General features: G+C 35.3%; 1 protein-coding gene across 3 annotated transcripts in view; it reads right to left on the reverse strand.

The window, feature by feature from the left end:
- LOC135195081 (glycine receptor subunit beta-type 4-like) overlaps positions 1-23718 on the reverse strand; it is a 706022-nt gene that overhangs the window by 131276 nt on the left and 551028 nt on the right. For all 3 annotated transcript variants that reach the window (XM_064221459.1, XM_064221460.1, XM_064221458.1), the window contains exon 5: positions 9897-10120. In XM_064221459.1, coding sequence (XP_064077529.1) covers positions 9897-10120 — 224 coding nt within the window. The remainder of the gene's footprint in view (positions 1-9896; positions 10121-23718) is intronic.

The following is a 23718-nucleotide window of genomic DNA, read 5'->3' on the forward strand; positions in this document are numbered from 1 at the left end:
AAGTTAATACATGGATCTGTGTTTAAAGAAGAGCAACTAATAAATGGTTAAAAAAAACACTATGGCCTGAAGGAGTGAGAGAGAGAGAGAGAGAGAGAGAGAGAGAGAGAGAGCTTTCAAATTTGAGTATGAAAATTTTCGGGATGAAATGCTGACAAAATACCTTTTAGCAATAAAGATAGTAGTTTTGGGAACATCCAATAACTTGTTTTTTTCCAATACTTGATAATGGCTCGTTAGAAAGTTAATTGAAAGAGTAATTCGTACTTTGATTGTAAATGTCCAAGAGCTATAGGGGAGCAGCAGTAGTATATGAAATGAAAATAAGAGAAAGGGAATATCGTGTAAACTTAGTGTCAAAATACAAACAATGGAAATAAGAATTATAAGGCAAAACTGTTAATTGGTCACCAAATATTGGTGGTGAGTGGTCGTTTTATCAGATCTTGCGAAGATTAGTAGAGAATCTGAAGAATGTGAAACTGCTATTGAGAATAGAAATTGGAAGAGGGTTGTTGCCAGACGAAATATATATATGGTATCAGATTCCAAGACCGAGTGACGAGATCAAGTAAGAAAGAAATAAACATTTTTAATGCATGTAGCTCCCATGTACGTAATAGTGAACTAATGTTTTTCGTTATTTGTGAGTAATACATAAGTTAAAGCGTTTTCTGGTAAGTCGAATGATTCTGTACGCTTAAAGCATATTGTCAAATAGGAGGAGAAAGGCCTATTTATCAGTCTTTTCTTAATAAGGGGGAAATGATAAAACATTATACAAGCCTTAGGGGCAGAGGTTAAAACAGTGTGAAGAAACCTTAATATTGCAGAGCAATGTAATAAACAGGATGTTAAAAGTACACATGCAGATACTACACAAAAACATATACACATACGTACACATACACACGCACATACATATAATACACACACACCCATATATATATATATATATATATATATATTAGATATATATATATATATATATATATATATATATATATATATATATATATATATATATATATATATATATATATATATATATATATATATATATATATATCAGAAGGCGTTGAAGAAGACAGCATTAAACATGTCACTTTATTCACATTGCGACGTTTCGAGACCAATGTCTCATCATCCAGGCTAAAATAAAAGATATAAACTGATATACAATACAGCATTAAATTATTTTTGTTGACATAAAAAAAAACACATTAAATAAAGTAACACAAGGAAATTCACAACATTGAAATACAAGTTACTCTAAAAAAGAAAATAAAATAAAGCGAAATATAAAAAAAAAACAAATAAAAAAGGCATTATTAAAATTAGGAATAGTTAAAAAAGACACCTTGTCTCAACGACGTTCGGTTGCTGTATGGGAAACGCATCGAAAGTAAACAAGAAGGGCCTGGTTTAAGCTATGTACAAGGGAACAGATGAAGAGTGGTTGTTCAAGGTTGGAACTAGTTTCTTTATAGCTAGAGATTCTAAAATTGGAAGGTGATGTGCGTATGGACTTGATAACAATATCTTAAAATCCTTATAGTTTATACTATTTTTACAAAATTTCCCATGATTTCTAATGTTAGATAGTTCTGGGTTGGACAGTTTACACCCACGGAAACTAATGCCCATATGTGCATCACATCTCACCTTAAGCAAGCGGCGCGTGTTTCCAACGTAAGTCTGCCTATTGCATCGGCAGCAAGTATAAATGTAGACAACGCCGGATTGCATTAAAAGACTTAATCTCTCTTTATGACGCAACATATTACTGATAGTTCTAGGGTTCATTAAGATAAAATTAACATCAACAGCTGGAAAATGATTGATTAAAATTCTCCTTAAGTGAGGTGAAAAAGATGTGTCATGCATATAAGGAAATCGTATATAAAATTTGAGTTTCTGGGCCAAATGTATTGCTGCTGGAGGATGAAATTGAAATTTCCAGAGTTTTCCTGACATATTTCATAAAGAGATTAGGAGGGTAACAATTTGATTTAAAATAATCGTAAAGGATTCCGATTTCTTTGTGGAAAAGACTCCAATCAGAAGTTAATGTCAAGGCTCTGTGGAGGAGGGTAGGCAACGAATTTAATTTAAAATTGAAAAAACAAAAACTATAAAAGTTAAGACCAAGGCCAGTGAACGTTGCCTTTCGAAATATACCTGTGTGAAAACGGCCGTCGTCACGGATAACAATCGTATATAAGAAAGGCAGTTGGTTGTTGTTTTCCAATTCATACGTAAATTTAATGTTGGGATGTAAAGAATTGGCATGTTGCAAGAACGAGTCACAGTGCAAATGGTCCTTAAAAAGAACAAAAGTGTCATCCACATATCGGCGATAAAATAAGGGTTTAAAAGAGAGGGACAACTGTCCAGCAGTTCTCTCTCAAATTTGTGCATAAAAATGTTAGCGAATGTGCAACTCAGTGCTATGTATAAATAAAGGTTTTTGCCACGAAGGAAAAAATGTATATGTATATATATGATATATATATATGTATTGGGAGCAGGAGCAGGAACAAACATGGCGAAGTATTACACTATATTCTGACGCCTTTGGCATTCAAATAAATGCATCCTCAGAGTCTAGACAATAGATAATGACCAATATAAATTAAATTAATTTGCAAGTTGTCCAAAAATCATTTACAAACGCCATCACCTCAGAGTCCATAAGACCACACGATTAATGACCAATATAAATTAAATTAATTTGCAAGTTGTCCAAAAATCATTTACAAACTAGATAAAATGAAAACCAAAGCTTCACACATAGGTAAAAATGCACTAACAATTGACAAAACGACACGAGAAATTTAAAGCACATATGCTACTTAAAAGTTCAGACAGAAAAAAAAAAATGAGTAAAATACAAAGTTCAAAAATATTTGAGGAGCACTGGTGGTCGACCTACCTTGGCAAGAGATAAACAAAAGGAAATGAATGTTATACAAAAACAATAGACTTAGAAAGATACAAGGGAGTGGAGATTGGCTGGTTGTTCAACTGCGGAACAAGCTATTTGATGAAAAGACTCTCGAGGAGCAATGATTCATTTGGGCTGGAATTTTGATCCACAATATTAAAATCATGTTAATGAGAACTTTACATTTTTTACTATGTTTACAGTGGGCTGTTCGGGATTTGATAGTGAACATCCAGTACGGAAACTAACTCCCTTGTGGCAGTCTATGCGAACCCTCATGGGTTGAATTATTGGTCCTCGAGAGTCTTTTCATCAAACAGCTTCTTCCGCAGTTGAACAACTAGTCCACCTCCACCCCCTTGTATCTTTCTCAGTTTGTTGTTTTTGTATAAAAGTTAAGTACATCTTAGTTTTACCAAACCGCTGAGCTGATTAACAGCTCTCCTAGGGCTGGCCCGAATGATTAGATATTTTTACGTAACTAGGAACCAGTTAGTTACCTAGCAATGGGACCTACAGCTTATTGTGGGATCCGAACCACATTTTATCGAGAAATAAATTCCTCTGGTTCCGCGTTGGTGTTTTTGTTTAACATTCATTTAGTTTTTGTTTATCTCTTGCCATGGTAGGTCGACTCCCAGCGCTCCTCAAATATTTTTTAACTTTGTATTTTACTAATTTTAAATTTTTTTTTCTGTCTGAGCTTTTAATTAGCATATGTGCTTTTAATTTCTCGTGTTGTTTTGTCAATTGTTAGCGTATTTTTACCTATGTAAAAATATGGAATTGTTTTCATTTAAACTAGTTCGTAAATGATTTTTGGACAACTTGCAAATTCATTTAATTTATGTTGGTCATTATTTATTGTACAGACCCTGAGGATGCATTTAGCTGAATTCGAAACGCGTCGGAATAAAGTGTAATACTTCGCCATGTTTGTTCCTGCTCCTGCTCCCTGTGCATTTTATCACTTTGGCTGACTCGCCTGCTTTCTCTGTCACACACACACACACGCACGCACATATAATATTATATATATATATATATATATATATATATAATATAATATATATATATATATGTTTACTTCTATTGTAGGTATGTTTGTTTTTAAGTGGCCATAAAGACCTTTTCAACTAATCGACTTCCTCGCATTTTTATGGAAATGCTCATTACTCGAGACATTAGGACATTTATATGTTTATATTTAGATGTTTAAAGATGCGATCAGTAAATCGCTGTCTTAAGAAAGTAAAACCAGCTGAACAATTTAATACTTGTAGTTGTCACTTCCTCCTTTTGCCTTGGAAAACGCATCAAGCGATTGTGCTTATTATAAACTTCTGAGGAAAATATGATTGTTTTTCGTGGCCAGTCGACCGAAGGTTTGGATCTTCCATGAGTTGTTTTGACAGATGGTGGGGAAACCAAGCTGAAAGGCTGAGATATACTCTCTCTCTCTCTCTCTCTCTCGCTCTCTCTCGTCTCTCTATATATATTCATGTATAATATATACTATTATATATTTTATGTATGTATATTATATACATATATATATATATATATATATATATACTATTATATATTATATGTATGTATATGATATACATATATATATATATATATATATATATATATATATATATATATATATATATATAAATATATAATAAGATGCATACCCGATACATTTCGAACTGGGTGCAAGACATTGTGGTCGACTAGCCATCAGGAATTTTTTTTTTCTTAAAAGGCATTCCCAAGTCATATGGTATTGTGTAGGTCCAGTTGTTATGCCCGTTATTTTCCTTTTTTCACGAACAAGGTCATTCTGGAGGGTTTTAACCTTCTGGTTTTGAGAAAGTCTTTTGAAACTGAGTTTGTGTTTACTGTCCTTCTTGGCTTCCATTTGTCCTCGTTTTCTTAATAGCGCTAACATTCTCTTCAGACTTTCATAAGATTTTCAGACTGCCTAGTCTCTATAGCCGCAGTTTGGTTTGACAGATTAATGCTATATGATTTGTAAGCATCACCCACTCAATATTCCATTTTTATTCTGTGTTTTCGATGTCATAAATTGGCTACATCTCACTTCGACATCTCTCATCACTTCATCAAAAAAGGGAAATATGGAGAAACTATTGACTACAAATGTTAACACGTTATTTGCTTTTATCGTGTGTGTGTGTGTGTGTGTATATATATATATATATATATATATATATATATATATTAATATATATATATATATATATATATATATATATATATATTTATGTAGATATACGCATATATTTTTATGTATATATATGCATATGGTATACTTGTGTAAATATGTATATTTATATTCTAATAATGCAAAGGAAAGATTCAACATACTATTAGTAAGAATATGAATATCAGTCAAGGCAAGCATATCCATTTATTCCAAAAGAAGTATGCAGGATGTATAAATTTTAAGGAAGGTAGCTAATGGACAAGGAAAAGGGAAATGGTGAATCCATACAATTGGATTTGTAGAAGTTGACCTGTCACCAATGATTGTAGGACTTGGTAGGTGTGCATATTTGGTTTCCAGCCGTCTGTATGTTCGTATTAGTCTTGCTTGCTTATACATTGCGAATTTCTAACCCACATTCTATCAGTCCTCTGAAAATGGTTTAGCAATAAAGCCAACACTGGTGAGGATTTACAATACTTGTCCTTTTCCTATGGTAGTTAGATATATAACAAGATTGTCAGAGTGATTATAATGATATGCAGTAAGTATATGTATATTTAAATAAACTTAGTATATATATATATATAATATATATATATATATATATTATATATATATGTATGTGTGTGTTTTTATGTTCTGAAATGCCACATTAACTCAAAAATTCTCAAGTAGATGGGGGATATCTTTGAAATCATTATTATATGGTAACGCAAACAGGTTTCGTTAAGTTTAATTTCTATTGTCATAAAATGTGATTTATGCCCCTTTAATGTGTGTCTAATACAAAGTCAAGATGTTTAAGTTTATCTTGCCTCTATTCGTATGTAATTAATTCATTTAACAAAGTTTTGGTAAACACATTATGTCGTCAACGTACCCGAAAGATTTTGTTTAATATTTTGCTTTCCACAAATTTCAAATACAAATAATTTCCAATACAAATGACCAAATAGTGGAGATAACGGTTACCCATTGCCATACCCATTGCCATTCCAAATTTGAGAGTAAAATTTCCCGTTGAATTAAAATTCTCTGGAGTCCAAATCAGAAACGGTTATGTAAGACCCTGTCGTATACGAAGAGAATATGGAATAGGACTTTGTCGTCAGTCGCAAAATACTAGTTGCAGAGTGGCCTTGCATAATTCCGTGTGAGTATATGTTTACTTGGCATCACGGGCTACATTCAACCCCCTTGCCATAAATACGTTGTCGTATTCACTTTATTGCTCTGTTTCTCCCAGCTGCAGGAACAGGGATATGGGGCGATGATGCTTGATTGAAGATTGGCAGTTGTTATGTATTGTGATGTGAAACTTACTAGTAATTTTGGATCAACATATTTCAAGAGCAATGTCATTCATTGACGGTACTTGCATGTAAGCTCATATCTGGATAATGATGATAGATTTTTACATCCTCATGTGACGTCTAACTTGAAATAGAATTGCAAAAAATCTGATTAACACCTATATGGATATGCACCTCCCATCAAGGTCGAACCCAGGACTCTCGAGGGAAAGCCAAGGGCACTTCTGAATGAACCTTAAAGGTCCCATGAAAGAATTTGGGACTTAGCACTCCAGCCATTTGTATCCCAATTTCCAGGATTAGCTCTTCTAAGTGGATATCATGGATTGTGTGTTCATTTCCAGCAGGTCGGTATAAAATCGACCAGTCTTAATGTGTTTTAAACAAAGCATAGCGAATTAGTTTACAATTTTGACACTTATTGTAAGAGTTATGTCTGAGAAAGCCAATACTACCATCAGATATTAATTGTCAAACAGTAATATAAGGATATATATTTCCTTCCTCAGTGTCATCACTCAGTAGTAGAATTACTGCTCTTACTGAAAATGTGTGCCATTGCGAACCTACACTTATAGTAAAGCGGTTGCATGTCAAACAAACTTACAAACTTTCAGAAGGAACACAGCGTCCTACATATGGCTCTTAACGCCAATAGATATCACTGAAAATAATGAATCCCATATAACAGCATAACTGGTAGAACTTAACTTTCCTAAGGAGCTCATAGCGCCTCAGTGGCGTGATCGGTATGGTCTTGGGCTGCCACCTCGGTGGTCGCGAGTTCGATTCTTGGACATTCCACTGAAGGGTCAGAGATGTGTATTTCTGGTGATAGAAGCTCACTCTAGACGTGGTTCGGAAGTCACATAAAGCCATTGGTCCCGTTGCTGAATAACCACTGGTTCCATGCGACGTAAAAACACCATACAAACCAAGCCAAAACCAAGGAGCTCAAAATCTAAAGATAGATATCTTGAGGGTTGGCGCTAAGTGGCATCTTACGTACGGATAGAAGTAAGTATCTAGCAAAATGCAAATTAAACTGTCCCGAAGAAAAGGATGTGTTAACTGATATTTAGCGCCATCACCGAGTTTATTAACAATGCCATGATGGCACTGAAAATTTCCCCAGGAAAATGAAAATTTCAAAATACTTGAAGAAAATCCCGACTTCCTGTTGGTCGACCAAACTTATCGACGTCTTTTGACAAAGTCTGGTGAGAAACGAAGATAAAACACGACGTAAGCTCAAAGTTTTCCTAATTTTTCATTAGAAAATAATTTTACTTATCGGGAGGGGGGCTGGGGGGCCGATGTTATGGTTCGTCTTCACTTAATGGTGGCCTTAATGGCTACTGCAGTAAAGGCTCTGTGGGCCGACGTTTTTTATTTTAATTTTTTTTGTTTTAGTTTTCGTTTTAAAGGTTTTCGTTTTAAAAGGGCTAAAAATCTCTCGATTATCAGATTATATCATAATACTTTGTAGACTTGATCATAATTCAGGCTGTGCGCTTTGATTTTAGATTTTCATTTTTGCATTTTTAATTCTCTCTCTCTCTCTCTCTCTCTCTCTCTCTCTCTCTCTCTGGAAGCACAAGTGTTGCTCGATGATCTCACTTGACAACTAGCTTTAGGTCCCGAACCGAATGAGGAGCGAATGAGAATAGGGCATTCCCTAAAAATCCTATATGACAATCGTTGAATTATGCACCTGGTTATTAGTCAAGTGCTGTGGTTAGCAGCTGGGGTGGAAAAATAGGAAACTCTCAGCTATTTTGTTTCTGGATAGGATAAACTAAAATTTCAAATATATATATATATATATATATATATATATATATATATATATATGTATATATATATATATATATATATATATATATATATATAATATAATATATATACGTATATATTGTTAAAAATATTGAAGGGGAGTTTTTCTTTATCTTTCCTGTAATAGAGTAAATGACAGCAAGCTAGGAAATACTGTTACTGCTTTTAAGATCCTTGTTTTCTTTATGACTCCAAGTATTTTCAGGTCCTTCCTTATCTTTGTTTTGCCTTGCCATGCTTGTGAAATGTGCTGTGCGGCACTTAAAGGAATCGGAGGTAGCAAGGGTTGTCCAGATGTTGGAGGATGGTCTTTCACGAAGGAATGTAACCAACAGGCTGGGTGTATCCAGAAGTGTTGTTGCTAGGCTAGGGTTGCGGCATAGTAGGCTTCCTTTACAGGGTCGCAGACGACCCACAAGTTAGCTCTACGAAACCATCAGTCAACTGCTTGAGGCATCCAAATGGCATTCCATCAGGCTAATCTAAGGCGTATTAATGATCAGACAGTGAGGAACGTGCTGCATGAATTTAGCTTGAGGAGCAGACGCCCTGTAAGATGGCCCAGAACTCACCCCGCAGCACCAAGCAGCCCGTCTGGCATTTGGACATGATCACCAGAATTGGCAGTTGCGGCTCTGTCACTGGCGGTTGTTTTCTTTACTGATGAGAGCAGATACCACGTTTTTACTCGTGACCAACGTGTTACCGTGTGGAGACACTCGGGCGAACGATATGCTGTATACAAAATTGTCTAGTATGACAGGTACGGTGGAGGATCTTTAATGGGTTGGGGTGGAATCTGCTCGGAGGGATGCACCGACTTGCATGTGATTAATGGAGGATCTTTGACAGCCATAAGGTATCATGATAAGATTCCAGAACCCATTGTCAGACCATTTGCTGGGGCAGTCTGTGATAACTTCATGCTGATGCACGATAATGTCCGTCCTCACACTGCCAGAGTGATACAGTATTTTTTGAATCGACAAGGAATCGAAGTGATGGTGTGGCCAGCTCGGTCGCCAGACCTCAGAAAATTAAACACGTATGGAATTTATTGTACAGAAGAGTTTCTTCAGACCCCCAAACCCCCCACAACAAAGGCAGGGAGCATTCGCAGGCTCTTGTCGAGGAATGGAACAACCTGCCCCAGGACATGATCCGTCGACTGATCAGAAGCATGGCCAGGGGAAGCAAAAGGAAGACAACACCCACAGTTGAAATTTTAGTTATTCAATATGTTACCAATATTTGCAGTAAATATATAATTGTTTGAATGCTGTTTCAATTCGTGCTCATTTACATTTTTTAGTAGTGTATATATGTATGCATATACCTCTATATGTAATAATTTATAATTTATATATATAGTTTTTATAGTATATATATATATATATATATACATACATACATACATACATACATACATACATACATACATACATACATACATATATATATATATATATATATATATATATATATATATATATATATATATATATATATATATATATTAAGATTTGCTAAACGGCTTACGTGAAAAACATTGCAGTTCGAGTAAGTATTGCAGACAAACCTGAGCATGTAGAGTATTTCGCCCATGGGATTAATCCTCACAAGGACATTGGGCACGGTCACGAACTGGAACTCTGCTTGTTTGGCGTTCGGAAAATAAACCTCCGGTTTCCAAATGGCCTTCACTAAATTGGGGTCGTTGAGATCCAGTGGCTGCATAATGTCTGCATGGTTGAGTCGCTCGTCGACCCAGGCTTGTCGTAGGTACAGGTCCACCTGATAGTCCTGGGGAAAGAAAAGACATTTGAGAGATGAGCTGCGGAATGAAAGAGTATAATGATTAGGGCATTACACGCTAATTAATCTGCATCTTAGGTGAGCTAGCACAATTAATTCGGATAGACATCAACTGAAAATTTTGCAAATACAGTCATTCTCGAGCTATATATGTACTCTCGAGATTTTTGTGTAACATCTCCGAATCATGTTACTGAAAACGTCTGGTATTTGAGGAATGCGGAGATGTAATGTGGAATGTCTGACATTTGACGATGGAATTGTGGAATGTCTTGACATTTGATGACGGAATGTGGAGTGTCTGACATTTTTGATGACGGCGTGTGGAATGTCTGACATTTGATGATGGGCTTTGTAATGTCTGACATTTGATGACGGCGTGTGGAATTTCTGACATTTGATGATGAGCTTTGGAATGTCTGACATTGAATGATGAGCTTTGGAATGTCTTGACATTTGATGATAATAGATTGGAATATGGAAGGTCATAGACCATATTACATAATTCATTAGTGTTAATTAAAAGTTTCTGGATCTCTGGTATAACCAAAAGGTGTACGAGGAACGTTTGAAACTGATTGTGTGCAGAAGTACTGCCGTGATGGTAAAAGAAATGCCTGAGACGTATAACGAACATTTTAATGAATGCTTACGAATCTTAGATATCACTTTATACAATTATTTGGAATAGACATTGGATTAAATGAAGGCAAAGATACATGACAGGGGGAGTAGAGGAAGGAAATCGCAGATCAGTCATTTGTCGTTTTACAATTCGTCTCGACAATGTAAGGTGAGGTTATTTAACGAGTATTTAACTAGTTGGAAGCGGAATTAAGTTGCGTAAGTAGATTTTTGAAATAAATGTTTGAATATATGGAGCAATGTGTATTGAAACTGTGAAGATAAACAGTGTGATGGAAAAAGAATCGAAAGATAGGTCAGTATTTTTAGGATATGTAATTCATTGGTCGTACAAAGTTTCTTATTTTTATTTTTTTTTTAAATCCAAGAATCTTTGTACGAAGTTTCATGGGTCTCTCTGCAGCTTCTTATTTCGAGGAAAACTTTGGTTAATTAACATCGCTCATCGAACTTCTGCTTCCATTTATTCAACAGGTTTTCGCCTTTTTCATAAAACCCCACATCACGAAAGTTTTCAGCACGGCACCTTGTCTTCTGACATATATAAACCAAACACTAATGTGTAATTACATAATTATCCTGTCATTAGATTTATTCCTTCTAATGGAGTTTGAACCCTGGTAAACTATAGAAGAATACTATACCACCCGTGGCCTTGTCTGTTGTGATGGAAAAAGTAGCATTTCCATACCTCTGCATACATGTACTACATCATGGCTTGTATCTTGTCTAGATCACCCGTGGCCCGCTGGGTCACTTTACCCTGTTTACGGGGTAGGGGGAGAGTAAGGGGAGGGGAAGGGCGAGGAGGGAGATGTAAGCTCTGGAATTCCCAGGAGCCTCCGGGATTTCCAGTTTGGATTCAAACACACAAACAAGAGAGAGATTTAGTATTATATAGAAGATAGATAGATAGATAGTTAGATGGACACTCCACTCTTTTCCCGTAGGAGGGATTTTATCGGTTATCTGACCTGACTGTTGGAACGAAAAACTAATCAGCTTCGATATCTCGAGGGAAATGGTGACTCCCGCCATGTGCTCATTTTCATTTCATTTCGGATTAAGACCTCGAGAAACCAGGTAAACATAATTAAGCCGCTTGCAGAGAATTTTCATAGAAATTCATTTTTTTATTACCTTTTTTTTCCTTTCACTTACCGCAAAACGTCCATATTTTTTTCTCCCTTGTAGCCCTTGTGGAAAATGAACACGCTGGAAGAAGATAATTCAGGTCTCTTATCTTGGTTATTAGATTTCTAAACTCTGAAGAGGTACGCCGTATAAGAAAAATAGCGTTCTCAAGCATCAAAGAAAACGCCATTCCTTGTGACCCTTCTGTAGCATCATTCGCTCCTCCCATACCCTCCCATACCCTCCCGTATCTTCCCGTGAAGACTCGAGAGTGAAATCGTGTTTTCCCCCACGTTGCTTGTCCCATAGAACATCACTGGATAGCCCCTCCAATGGTAAAGGAAAGGTTTTCCGCCTTCAAAGAGAAGGCGAGAGGTGGATTTCGTCGGATCAAATTAGCTTCTCTGATTTGGAAATTAGATTTTCTTTCCATTTTCTTCTTGTTTATGTCAAAGTTAGGTCTCGCGTCCCAGACGTAAACACGAGAAGGTCGAATTATGACCCAGTCTTCTTCTAACTTCCAAACCAAGCCCCGACTCCTATATTATACTGCTTGGTTATTTACTTTTTGAATTCAGTCGCTGTGAACATGTAATAGTCAAACCTACTGGTACACAATCTCATATGTCAATCTTGAGTTTATTTTGATGTAATATACGATTCTGCCTTATATTAGGTAGCTGGGTATTAGGAGTTACTCCTTTGGGCACTTTGCGTCAGTCATTGTAGCGCTTACAATCTTAACTCTTCCTTAATAACTGGATTTGAAGTTCGGTAACTGCCACCGGGTCAGTTTCAAACCTCGCATGTGTAATATCTTTACAGTGAGCCGTTTTTTGTAATCAACACATTATCTTTTCTAGATGTAACTGAATAGCACTACACACTATCAGTGCTAATAAAAAGTTATTAACGCTGTAGTAAAAAATTAAGCTTCACTCCTTTTTACCGAAAATGGTTAGAAGATCCACTATTGTAGGTACATTTGCTTATTTATGATGATAACAAACTTTTGCATATTTTCCCTAATGTCCCTTCGGCTATGGAATTGAATATGAATATAGTCAGAATGTTAAATATAACCAGAGAGTAAACATTATTAAAACGAACGATATTATTAGCCAAAAGGGTAACAATTTTGTGACGACCATTTCCAATATTAGTCCTAGATACCGACCCCCAAGAAATATTAGTCCTAGATAACGACCCCCAAGAAATATTAGTCCTAGATAACGACCCCCAAGAAATATTAGTCCTAGATAACGACCCCCAAGAAATAGTCCTAGATAACGACCCCCCAAGAAATATTAGTCCTAGATAACGACCCCCAAGAAATATTAGTCCTAGATAACGACCCCCAAGAAATATTAGTCCTAGATAACGATCCCCAAGAAATATTAGTCCTAGATAACGACCCCCAAGAAATATCAGTCCTGGATAACGACCCCCAAACCTTGCTGAAGGTCACTATCTTTAGGAAAGATGCTATTTCAGTTTATGACTGAAGAGGAATTCTGGAAAACTTCCAGAAGGTCTCGTTATAATTACAAATTAGGTCTTTACGTACAAATTTGGATGTTTGGACCGTAACAAAAAAGCGCGGCACTGTGTTCTCTTTGCTCCTTTTTACCGAAAATATTTAACTATTTTCTAGCAGAACATAAGCGTAAATAAGTAAGGTATGTTTTGATAACAAATAGAGTTTTTTTTTTTCTATTAACAAAATCATTAAAACAAAATCAGGATAACATTCTTCGACCAATCTGAACTATTTCATTCGCAGTAAAACTTTACACGAATCAGTAGAATCAACGCATTTCTCCTCTCTCTCTCTCTCTCTCTCTCTCTCTCTCTCTCTCTCTCTGCAATTAAGAGTATGAATGAGTTTTGCAACTTTAAGCGAAATGATTATGAAACAGCTAACTGCTCTTTAAAGAAAAGTTTTACTTCTCGTTCTTATGGAGAGGTACTGACATAAGTCAAGTGTTTAATTGAAGCTATTAATAGGGTAAATTCTGTTGCAAAATGTCGCCGAGTTAAACTGAGGAAACAGAGGGAACAGCCTTTGATGTTCATTCCTATTCCAGGAAGTTGCCCGGAGAGGAAATTTTAAAAGCTATCTCTGTGAAGAGACGAACTAACTAAAATAAACGAGAATTGGAAAGGGAGCCCGGGAACATATTCAGCCTAGCTGAAGTACCCAGTGTGAATGTATTTTAGTTGTTCATGCGATCATTAAAGTTTTGAATAAATGTATATCATTTGAATGATCAAAGTACTGGTTAAAATACGGTTTGCAGCGAAAATGGAAGCTCGGTAGATACATACACATTCATATAAATATATATGTATATATATAGGTGTATATATTTACGTACAAATATTTATATAATTATACTCATATATAAATATATGCATAATAATATATACATATTATATAGTATATGTTATATATGTATGTATGATATATATATATATATATATATATATACATACATATATACTATATACATATATACATACATATATATATCATATATATATATATATATAGATATAGATATATATATATATATATATACACAAGTATATCTTAGTTTAACTAGACCGCTTAGCTGATTAACAGCTCTCCTAGGGCTGGCCCCAAGGATTAGATATTTTTACGTGGTTAGGAACCAATTGGTTACCTAGCAACGGGACATACAGCTTATCGTGGGATCAGAATCATATTATGTCGAGAAATTAATTTCTAATCACCAGAAACAAATTCCTCTGATTCCACGCTGACAGAGCGGGGAGTATATATATATATATATATATATATATATATATATATATATATATATATATATATATATATATATATATATATATATATATTCAGTAATCCATGTTTGGTGGCCATTATTAAATTCTAAATTTTCGCGAAAGGAATCTCTAAAAGTCGTTATATTGAAGTTCTAAAAGGTAGTTGAGTAATAACGGTATTTCACCGTATTGAAACTAGCAGGTAAATGCATCGTTTCTAGTCACGAAAGTTCGGAATTAATGTAATATTTTGATTATCGAATTTACTTTGTTAATAAATTACTCTGTGCCGTCACTGGGCCTTGTAAACTCGTTACACTTTTTTTTTTCATTACATTTGCAACACAAATTTGGAATTATTTTGTTTTTTGTTGTTGCTGAAGGAACGTAATGAGTGTTTTTATAACTTTTTTTTTGTTGTTGGGATCGTTTACTCAGATAACTCCGTAGTTTTGCTTACCAGGAGAGAGAGAGAGAGAGAGAGAGAGAGAGAGAGAGAGAGAGAGAGAGAGAGTTTATAAGCCCATAAAGGGATTATTTAAAATGTCCCCCTGTGCCCGTGACATTTTTCATTACGAGAATAAAATGCGCGATGACACAATTTCGATTTTGGAAGATTCTTGTGTTGAGGAGCGGGGCGGCAGCTGTCAGGAGAGTTGAAGGCCTGACAACCATATCAGAAGGACCGCTCCCTCCAGGGAACTGACAGGCCGCCCCTCCGAGGAAATAGAAACCTGTTGGAACACACCACCATCTGCCGACGCGTCGCCGTATAGCACTTATAAAGCCCTCTTCAGTTCGCTGCTGCAAAGAGCCGCCAACGCCTCCCCACTCCTGAAGAGGAAGCAAGCCGCCGCCGCCTTTTATGTGGCGCCATCTACCGAGTTTACTTTTGGAGAGAGAGAGAGAGAGAGAGAGAGAGAGAGAGAGAGAGAGAAGGAAAACGCAAGCACTTTCCTTTCTTTTCTGTGGGTTCATTTTTTGCCACTCTGTTTTCAAAACGAAAACTCGGGGCCTTGGAATGAAGAGGAGAAAATTGCCGGGCGTGTTTTGGCAATTTGCGCGAAGAGGAAAGTCAGTATTTGCTCCCCTGCCATTCTTAAAGAGCTCTTTAGCATCTTGGGTAAAAAAAACTTGAGTGTGCCACACAAACACACACGTTATTCCTGACACTTGTCAGAAAATTGACTGAACGTCGAGAAAAGGTGATTTATAGAAATTCTAACGATATCCTGCTAGATGATGTTTATTAGAAACATTTATCAGTCCTGTATGCATACAGTAATGAACAGATCGGTTACAGGACTTCTAGACATCACAGTATATATGGGTATGATTTTCATCATAATATTGAAGTCGGAAGTGAAATGACGTAAAACTTTTGTTTACTTGTTTGGTTTTATGTAGAGCCATCCACAGGGATGATTCCCTCTCTGGAGGGCCCTTGTACGTTTTCAGAATAAGTTGCTTCTTATAATTTATTATTATAATTGTCTTTTAGTGCTTTCTTGTCAGTGTCGTAGCTCCTGCAGAATAGGAGTCTTTAGTTCTTTTGTACTTTTGCTTTTTTCTTGGAGGAAGTTTATTATTTTTCTTATATTTTCGAGTTTGAATGGCAAGGTTTAAGGTGAAAAGTGTATTCAAATTCTAAGAAAGTGAGAATTTCGTCCAAGTGCTGGCTATTGTAGTTCAATTCCATACTGTGCTTTGAAGGGAAGGAAACGCGTAAGAAGATTAATCTTTTCACATCAGCGATCGTTATCAGATATAGGGAAATCAGAAAAGCATTAAGAGGACAAGAATGTAATACCCGCGAGTCCATAGTAAATTTCTCACAGCATAGACATCTGTTTAATGTATTGGTTTTTATTAGGAAAGAAATGTTTGCTGACAGTGTCGAGAATCATTTCATTAAATCAAACATATTTGTTCACCATATTCTTTTTGTTAGGAAAGAAATATGTGCTTACAGTGTCATCATTTCATCACGAGCTTGATGGGGCGCGGGGATGCTGTCTCGCCCTCCCGATCCCCTACTTACCCCGCTCCCACCTGGGGCGGACAAATAGGTTTGCATGGGGTGGCTGTCTCCCCTACTCTCCCGTTCCCCTACCTACGGACAAACTGGTTTGCAGGGGTGGGTGGCTGCGTCATGTCTCCCCAACAGTTACGCGAGGAGGACAAAACAAGATCCGATTCTCTGATTTGATTATTATAGATTGATATCAGACACAATGACGAAAGGATGTTGCCCCCTTTGTTCTTGCGTTGGTAAGAGTGCAGCTGAAAGATGAACTAGAAATGAATAGTGTCACTTTTCACGAGTAAATATGAATGGTACAACTCGAGTCATAAGAGTCAGGTGGTACATTATTAATGATCATGAAGTGTTGCATGAAAGCATAATTATGAATTTTAATGTCCTTAAGATATCCGATGTCATGTTCCACTTTTATGATGCCTCCAAACTCGGTGTAATTGCGACTGTACCAAAATTCGGAAGAAAAGACAAACGTTTTACTTCGTTTCTTTGTTAGAATTGACTTTTAATTATATCTGCATGGTGTATGCAGCCTATATATATATATATATATATATATATATATATATATATATATATATATATATATATATATATATATATACACATATATATATACTATATATATATATATATATATAATAAATATATAATATATATATATACCAAAAATATTATTGTTTTTATTCCAGCAAAGGATCTTCAAATGTTTTCAATCTATTTTTTCCATTAATTTTCCTGTACTTGTGCAGGTTATATAAAACAGTACTGTGTGGCCCAAGCATTTGCCCAAGTGTTAAATTTACTGTATCTTCCCTTAATCGTTCGTGTATCATTTACTATCAGACTTAAAAAAAAAAGGGGGGGGGGGGGTCGGGTTGATAGCTATAGTTCCGTGTGAAGGCATGGAGTTGTAAAATAAACTTTTGCTGATTTTTCAAATGTTAGTTTCTTTATAGTAAGACAATACTTTCTTAAATGTTTTGGAAGTCTTTTATAGTTAAGACAACTACTTTCTGCTAAATGTTTGGATCTTTATAGTTAAAGACAACTACTTTCCTGGCTAAATGTTTTGGAGTCTTTAATAGTTAAGAACAACTACTTTCCTTGCTAAAATGTTTGGAGGTCTTTATAAGTTAAGACCAACTCACTTTCTATTAAGAAATGTTTGGAAGTCTATAGTTTAAGGACAACTACTTTCTTAATGAATGTTTGGAGTCTTTATAGTTAAGACAACTACTTTCTTATTAAATGTTTGGAGTCTTTATAGTTAAGACAACTACTTTCTTATTAAATGTTTGGAGTCTTTATAGTTAAGACAACTACTTTCTTAAATGTTTGGAGTCTTTATAGTTAAGACAACTACTTTCTTAAATGTTAGAAATTCATTATAGTTAAGTACTTTCTTAAATGTTTGAAGTCTTTATAATTAAAACAACTACTTTCTTAAATGTTTAAAGTCTATAGTTAAGACAACTATTTTCTTTCTTAAATGTTTGAAACTTTTATGATATGTAAGACAACTACTTTCTTAAAGCGCGTGTAGCATTTATTAGTACTGCAATGCGTGTTTGATGGCTATTATATGAGCAGTACCACACATCTGTACAGAATTTAAGATCACATGGAAATGTCAAGCATATTTTTCAGTGAATGTCCAAGATACGAGTATGAAGTACGGACTTAACCAAATACATGGAAGCATGGAAATAAACATTTTAGGGGAAAAAGCATATTATAAAAAAAAATGAGGTTGAATTCATGGAGGATGATTTAACGGAAAGATAACATGGTGACTCTCTCTCTCTCTCTCTCTCTCTCTCTCTCTCTCTCTCTCTCTCTCTCTCTCTCTCTCTCTCTCTCTCATCATCCCGCCAAAAAATGAAAAAAGTAGGAGTCCTTCGAGAAATATAAAATGATAAAATGTCGCATAAGACGGAAGTCTCCTTAACTAAGCAGAACGCAACAACAGTTTTAAGAGAGTTTCGGGTTCATTATGTTCATCTTTTATGCATTGCTAAGATTTTCCGCTCTCCCTTGGGAGGAAAGTTTGCCTACGCAGGAATTTAGGTCGAAAGTTGTGTAGTTTTACGAGTAGGGTTTCGGTCAGCTGGATATTTGTACAAATTTGCTTTGAATATTTACTCATAAACACATTTCCTGCATCGATGGCCGTGAGGCTGCCCGCGCAGGGTAGGGACACTTTCAGTGGAAAAGTACTAGGTACCCGCAGACGAGACACTATGTAAAGGGTGGCCTATTTAGGGGGTTACCCTTTCGGGGGTTGGGGCAAAATGCTGAGTATTTTGACAACTGAAGAACAGTTTCGAGGACTGGAGGACTAAGTTCATTGTTCTGATTGCTGGAGAACAGTATGAAAACTATTTCTGCTCTCCAAGGTTGAATTTCTAACAGTGTCAACATGGATAACTACTGTTGATGTTGCGTGTGTTTGCGCTTTGCTACTGAAGAGAAAGAAACAGCTAAAGGTAGATAAACAATTAACTTCATATTTTACTACACTGCAAGGAGCTCTTCTATGGCAGTATAATAAGATTAAGAAATATAAATGATATATTAACTTGTGTGACGAAACAAATAAGCGGGCACCGTGTATGCGTGCATGCGTACATACACACACACATTATATATATATATATATAATTATATATATATATATATACATCTATATATATAATATAATATATATATATATATATATATATATATATATATATATTATATATATATATAATATATATATATAGGTCGATGGTTCGTGCCCGTCGGCCGGCAATTCTATTATCGCTGAATAAATTCCCCTTCGGTTAAACATATATGAAAATATATGAATTCCGAGGTAGAGCGAATTAGATATAAAGGACATTTGTAGCTCGATATTTGTATATGAATCACGGTAATGTGATATGACAAGGTATAATTATGATATATATCATATATATATATCATATAATATATATTTATATATATATATATATATATCTGTGTGTGTGTGTCAGTATTTTTTTAACATGTTTAGCGTGTAGACAGTGTATATAGTTTTTTATGATGCATGTATAATTTATGAAATAGCATTATTATATTTTTCATTGTAAAGGAATATGCAAGTCTTTACTTTTTCCTTTTTATCATTTGGTGTGAGATCAATCCACTTATTGAAAACAGCCTCACATACTTCGGTCCATAATTTATCCTTTATATGCTTTTTACTACATACATTTACTGTTCAATCATAGAGAGCTGGACTTTTCTGTACCTCTGTAATCAAAGATTCGCAGTCAGTTATCTCTCTACACGTCATTGTGACTGCCGACAATCACCTACTGCAACCAAAGTATCTCGACTACAAAATCTTCCGTGTGCGCGCTCTGATTTGAAATCACGTTTTTTTATCCTCGGCCACTAGTGGTGAGCGACTGTGGTGTGGCCAAGAAAATAGGTCCAGTAGCCACTTCCTAGCGACTCTTAGGCCCCGAGCACACTAGCCACTCTGTGGCACCACAAGTGGCCGCGCAAAGTGGCGGGCCAGAGCACACTAGCTTGAAAACAATGGGAACCTATGGGAGAAAATATCCCCACCACAAAACGCAGCCACTTGTGGCTCTACAAAGTCGCCAGTGTGCTTAGTAGGCCCTTAGTCGCGTCCACTGCTTGTGGCTCATCCATGGCTTCCGTGTAAACACGTGTTCAATATTTTTTTTTAGTGGTTCGCCACTTCGTCGGCCAACCACTCTCCACTGAAGGTGTCCCGTGTGCTGGCAGCCTAATTGTTGCAACATGACTTCACTGTAGAGATGAAGTAGTCTGGGTCAAAAATTATGTAAATATGTATCGGAAATCCACATTCGCATCCGCATCCGCATCCGTGGATTCAATATCACATTTTTCTTCCATTGCGCCTCTTGATGAAAATTTTTGCACACCTTATTCATTGCCTTTTGGAAATTCAGTATTTTGTTAGCGAGATAACATACAGACGTTTTTTGTTGCTGACCAATAATCCACAGTTGATATCACTGAAACTTTTATCTTTCTTCTGACTGGTTCATCATCTTGCTTTTGATTGGCTGATGTACTTTATTAGTGAAAAGTAAATACCTCTACATATATCTCCATATGTTGTATTTTCGTGATTAATATAACATAATTTCGTCGTAGTATCATTGTTTTGTATATTTTGCTAACTACCAAGACATTAAAGTTAACGACTGCACTTTCCATGATTGAAAAAGGTAGTTAAAAATATAGGTGCATAACCATTTTAGTGACAAATCTCCATGCCGCCATTCCCGATTACGTTCGGTGACATCGGCTGCGGATATTGTTGCCAGTTGCTGAAAAAATAAAAGTCTAAAAGGAAATTCTTTCCCCCGTTGTGGAACCGGCAAATCCGCTGAAATTTTCGAGATAGGTCTCTCTGGGAGCCGTCACCAATCTGAAAGCGGTTGCCAAGGAGGAAATGATCAAACCTAGTGAAAACAGGCAAGAGTTGTTGGAAGTTGATTTCTACGATACCGCACATTAGTACCTCTGATTTACACGCACCTGGAGTCCATTCACACTCGAAAATATCAACTTATTTAACTGATTAGCTTTCAACTGTATAATATACACGGATATGAAATCGCCGATGTTCTTCCATAAAACGTTTCGATTGCTTTAATATCAGTTTCATCTCATTATGCAAAGTCAAAACTAATTGAAATAAAACCTAAAGAACTGGAGGTGGCTTTTTAGTTTTTATTACCTTTGTCATCAGTGTTCATTTTTATGTTTTTAAGCGTGTGAAACTTCCGCTCGCTGTCGATTTATTATATTATATATTACATATTAATATATATATATATCATATATATATATATATATATATATATATATATATATATATATGATATATATATATATATATATATATATATATATATATATATATATAAAATGTGTGTGTGAATGTATGTGTATGTGCGCGATTATTACATATATATTATATATATATATATATATATAATATATATATAAATATATGGATAATATATATATATAAAACTTATTGCTATGCTACATATATGTGTATATATATTTATACTCTTATTTATGAATTTGTGACTCGCGCCGAACCCAGCCTTCCAAGTGATAGGCCAGGCCATTAGCAATTCAGCTACACAGTTCATAGAGGAAGTTTGAACCTAAGTACGCCGTACCTGAGGTTTTCCCGGACATACCCCGTTGTGGGTGAAATATTTCCTTCCGTGAAACCGGTTCGTAGTGTTCCATTATTTTCATATTCGCGGTGAATATACAAATGGAATGTTAGCAAATGACTCCACTGCTCGGTTGGGAAGTTGGGTAAAATTCTCTTAAAAAAGTTAGGCGGCAACCTACTCAAGAAAAATCTCAGGTACGAAATACTTAGGCATCTCATTTGAAAAACAGGTTCTGTACCGATGGGAGTCAGGAATTTATACTGTGAAACATAGTCTCATGATACTTTATCTTTAACACATGTATATGATGTATATATGTGTGTTATATATATATATATATATAATATATATATATATATAATAATTCTTATACATACATACATACATACATATGTATAACTGAATCATGAAAGTCTGGAACGTGATAATTCCATAAATAAAGGTATAAGCCACGAAGGAAAAATAAGCAACGGAGTTTTTGCAAGATTTTTCGACTTGACGTCCTTTATATAATATATATATATATATTATATTAATATATATATATATATATATATATATATATATACATATACATACATACTTCCAGGCCAGTCAATCTGGTGGGAGATCAGCATCAGCAAGGTTCGGGGGCGTTTTCGAGATATTTAAGTTCAAAGGTCAGGATTCAGTATATTGATAAAAATAGGTATATTGGAAACAGATATTCGATTCGTTAATCATCATTTTATGTTTTCTGACATCTAGACTTTAAAAGGAGGTCAAATAAAACGATTTGGAAATTTGACCTCAATGCAAAATTTCTAGGTCAAACATCAACTTATAATAATTATCCGAAAATCATTAGATATTGTTGAAAAATTATGCTATTATCATCTTGAAGGTAACTATTTGAATCGAAAACACGAGATAGATTCATAATCATGTAAAGGTCCAAGAAATTAGTGCATATAGAATATTAGGGTGAGTTTAGTAAGAAAAAAAAAAGATCACCTTTCATACAGTCCTGCATATAAGATAATACATATCAATCAAACATTTCCTCATTATCACTATCATCAGAATAGTCGGACAATTGATCAGCATTAAGAACAACTCCATCACTGTCTATTAGAAGATCAACAACATCTTTTGGGTGGGTATGGTGTTTCAACCCAATGAATAGATAAATCTTCAGTTCATCTATGATTCACTGGATTATTCAATGATTGGGTAGGCTTGTGAGCCAGACGTCGCATTCTGGCTACATAATTGCTACGAGATGAATGTAACAACAGGGCTGACTGACAAGGTGGCAATATGGCTAAATCAGCAATCTTGCCATTATGGAGATAGTTCCAGAAAATAGTGGCTCTGGCCTCATTAACGCTTTTATGTCTTCGCTGTCTATAAATCGCACAAGTACATATATGAAGCCCATTAAATATTTCACTAGTTAATTGTTCTGTGCAAAACAATTCTGCACAAGTTTTCCGTAAATTCTCATAATTTTTTTAATCAGTGTCCGCCATTTTTTCTTAACTTTTCTGAAGAACAAAGAAATGTAATCATTCCCTGAAAAGGCGTGAAGACCAAGACTTGTTTCTGATGTTCAGTAAGTTGACATCGGCTAAGATCAAGAAAATGCCGTCTGATTCTTATCGCTCCCCTGATCTATAATCATCTTCAGATTTTCGTGTCCATGACCCAACAAAAATATTGGAATATCTGTATCCCCAGAACTTTAGGGCACA

This window comes from Macrobrachium nipponense, chromosome 15 (genome assembly GCF_015104395.2).
Source record: "Macrobrachium nipponense isolate FS-2020 chromosome 15, ASM1510439v2, whole genome shotgun sequence".
Lineage (NCBI taxonomy): Eukaryota > Metazoa > Arthropoda > Malacostraca > Decapoda > Palaemonidae > Macrobrachium > Macrobrachium nipponense.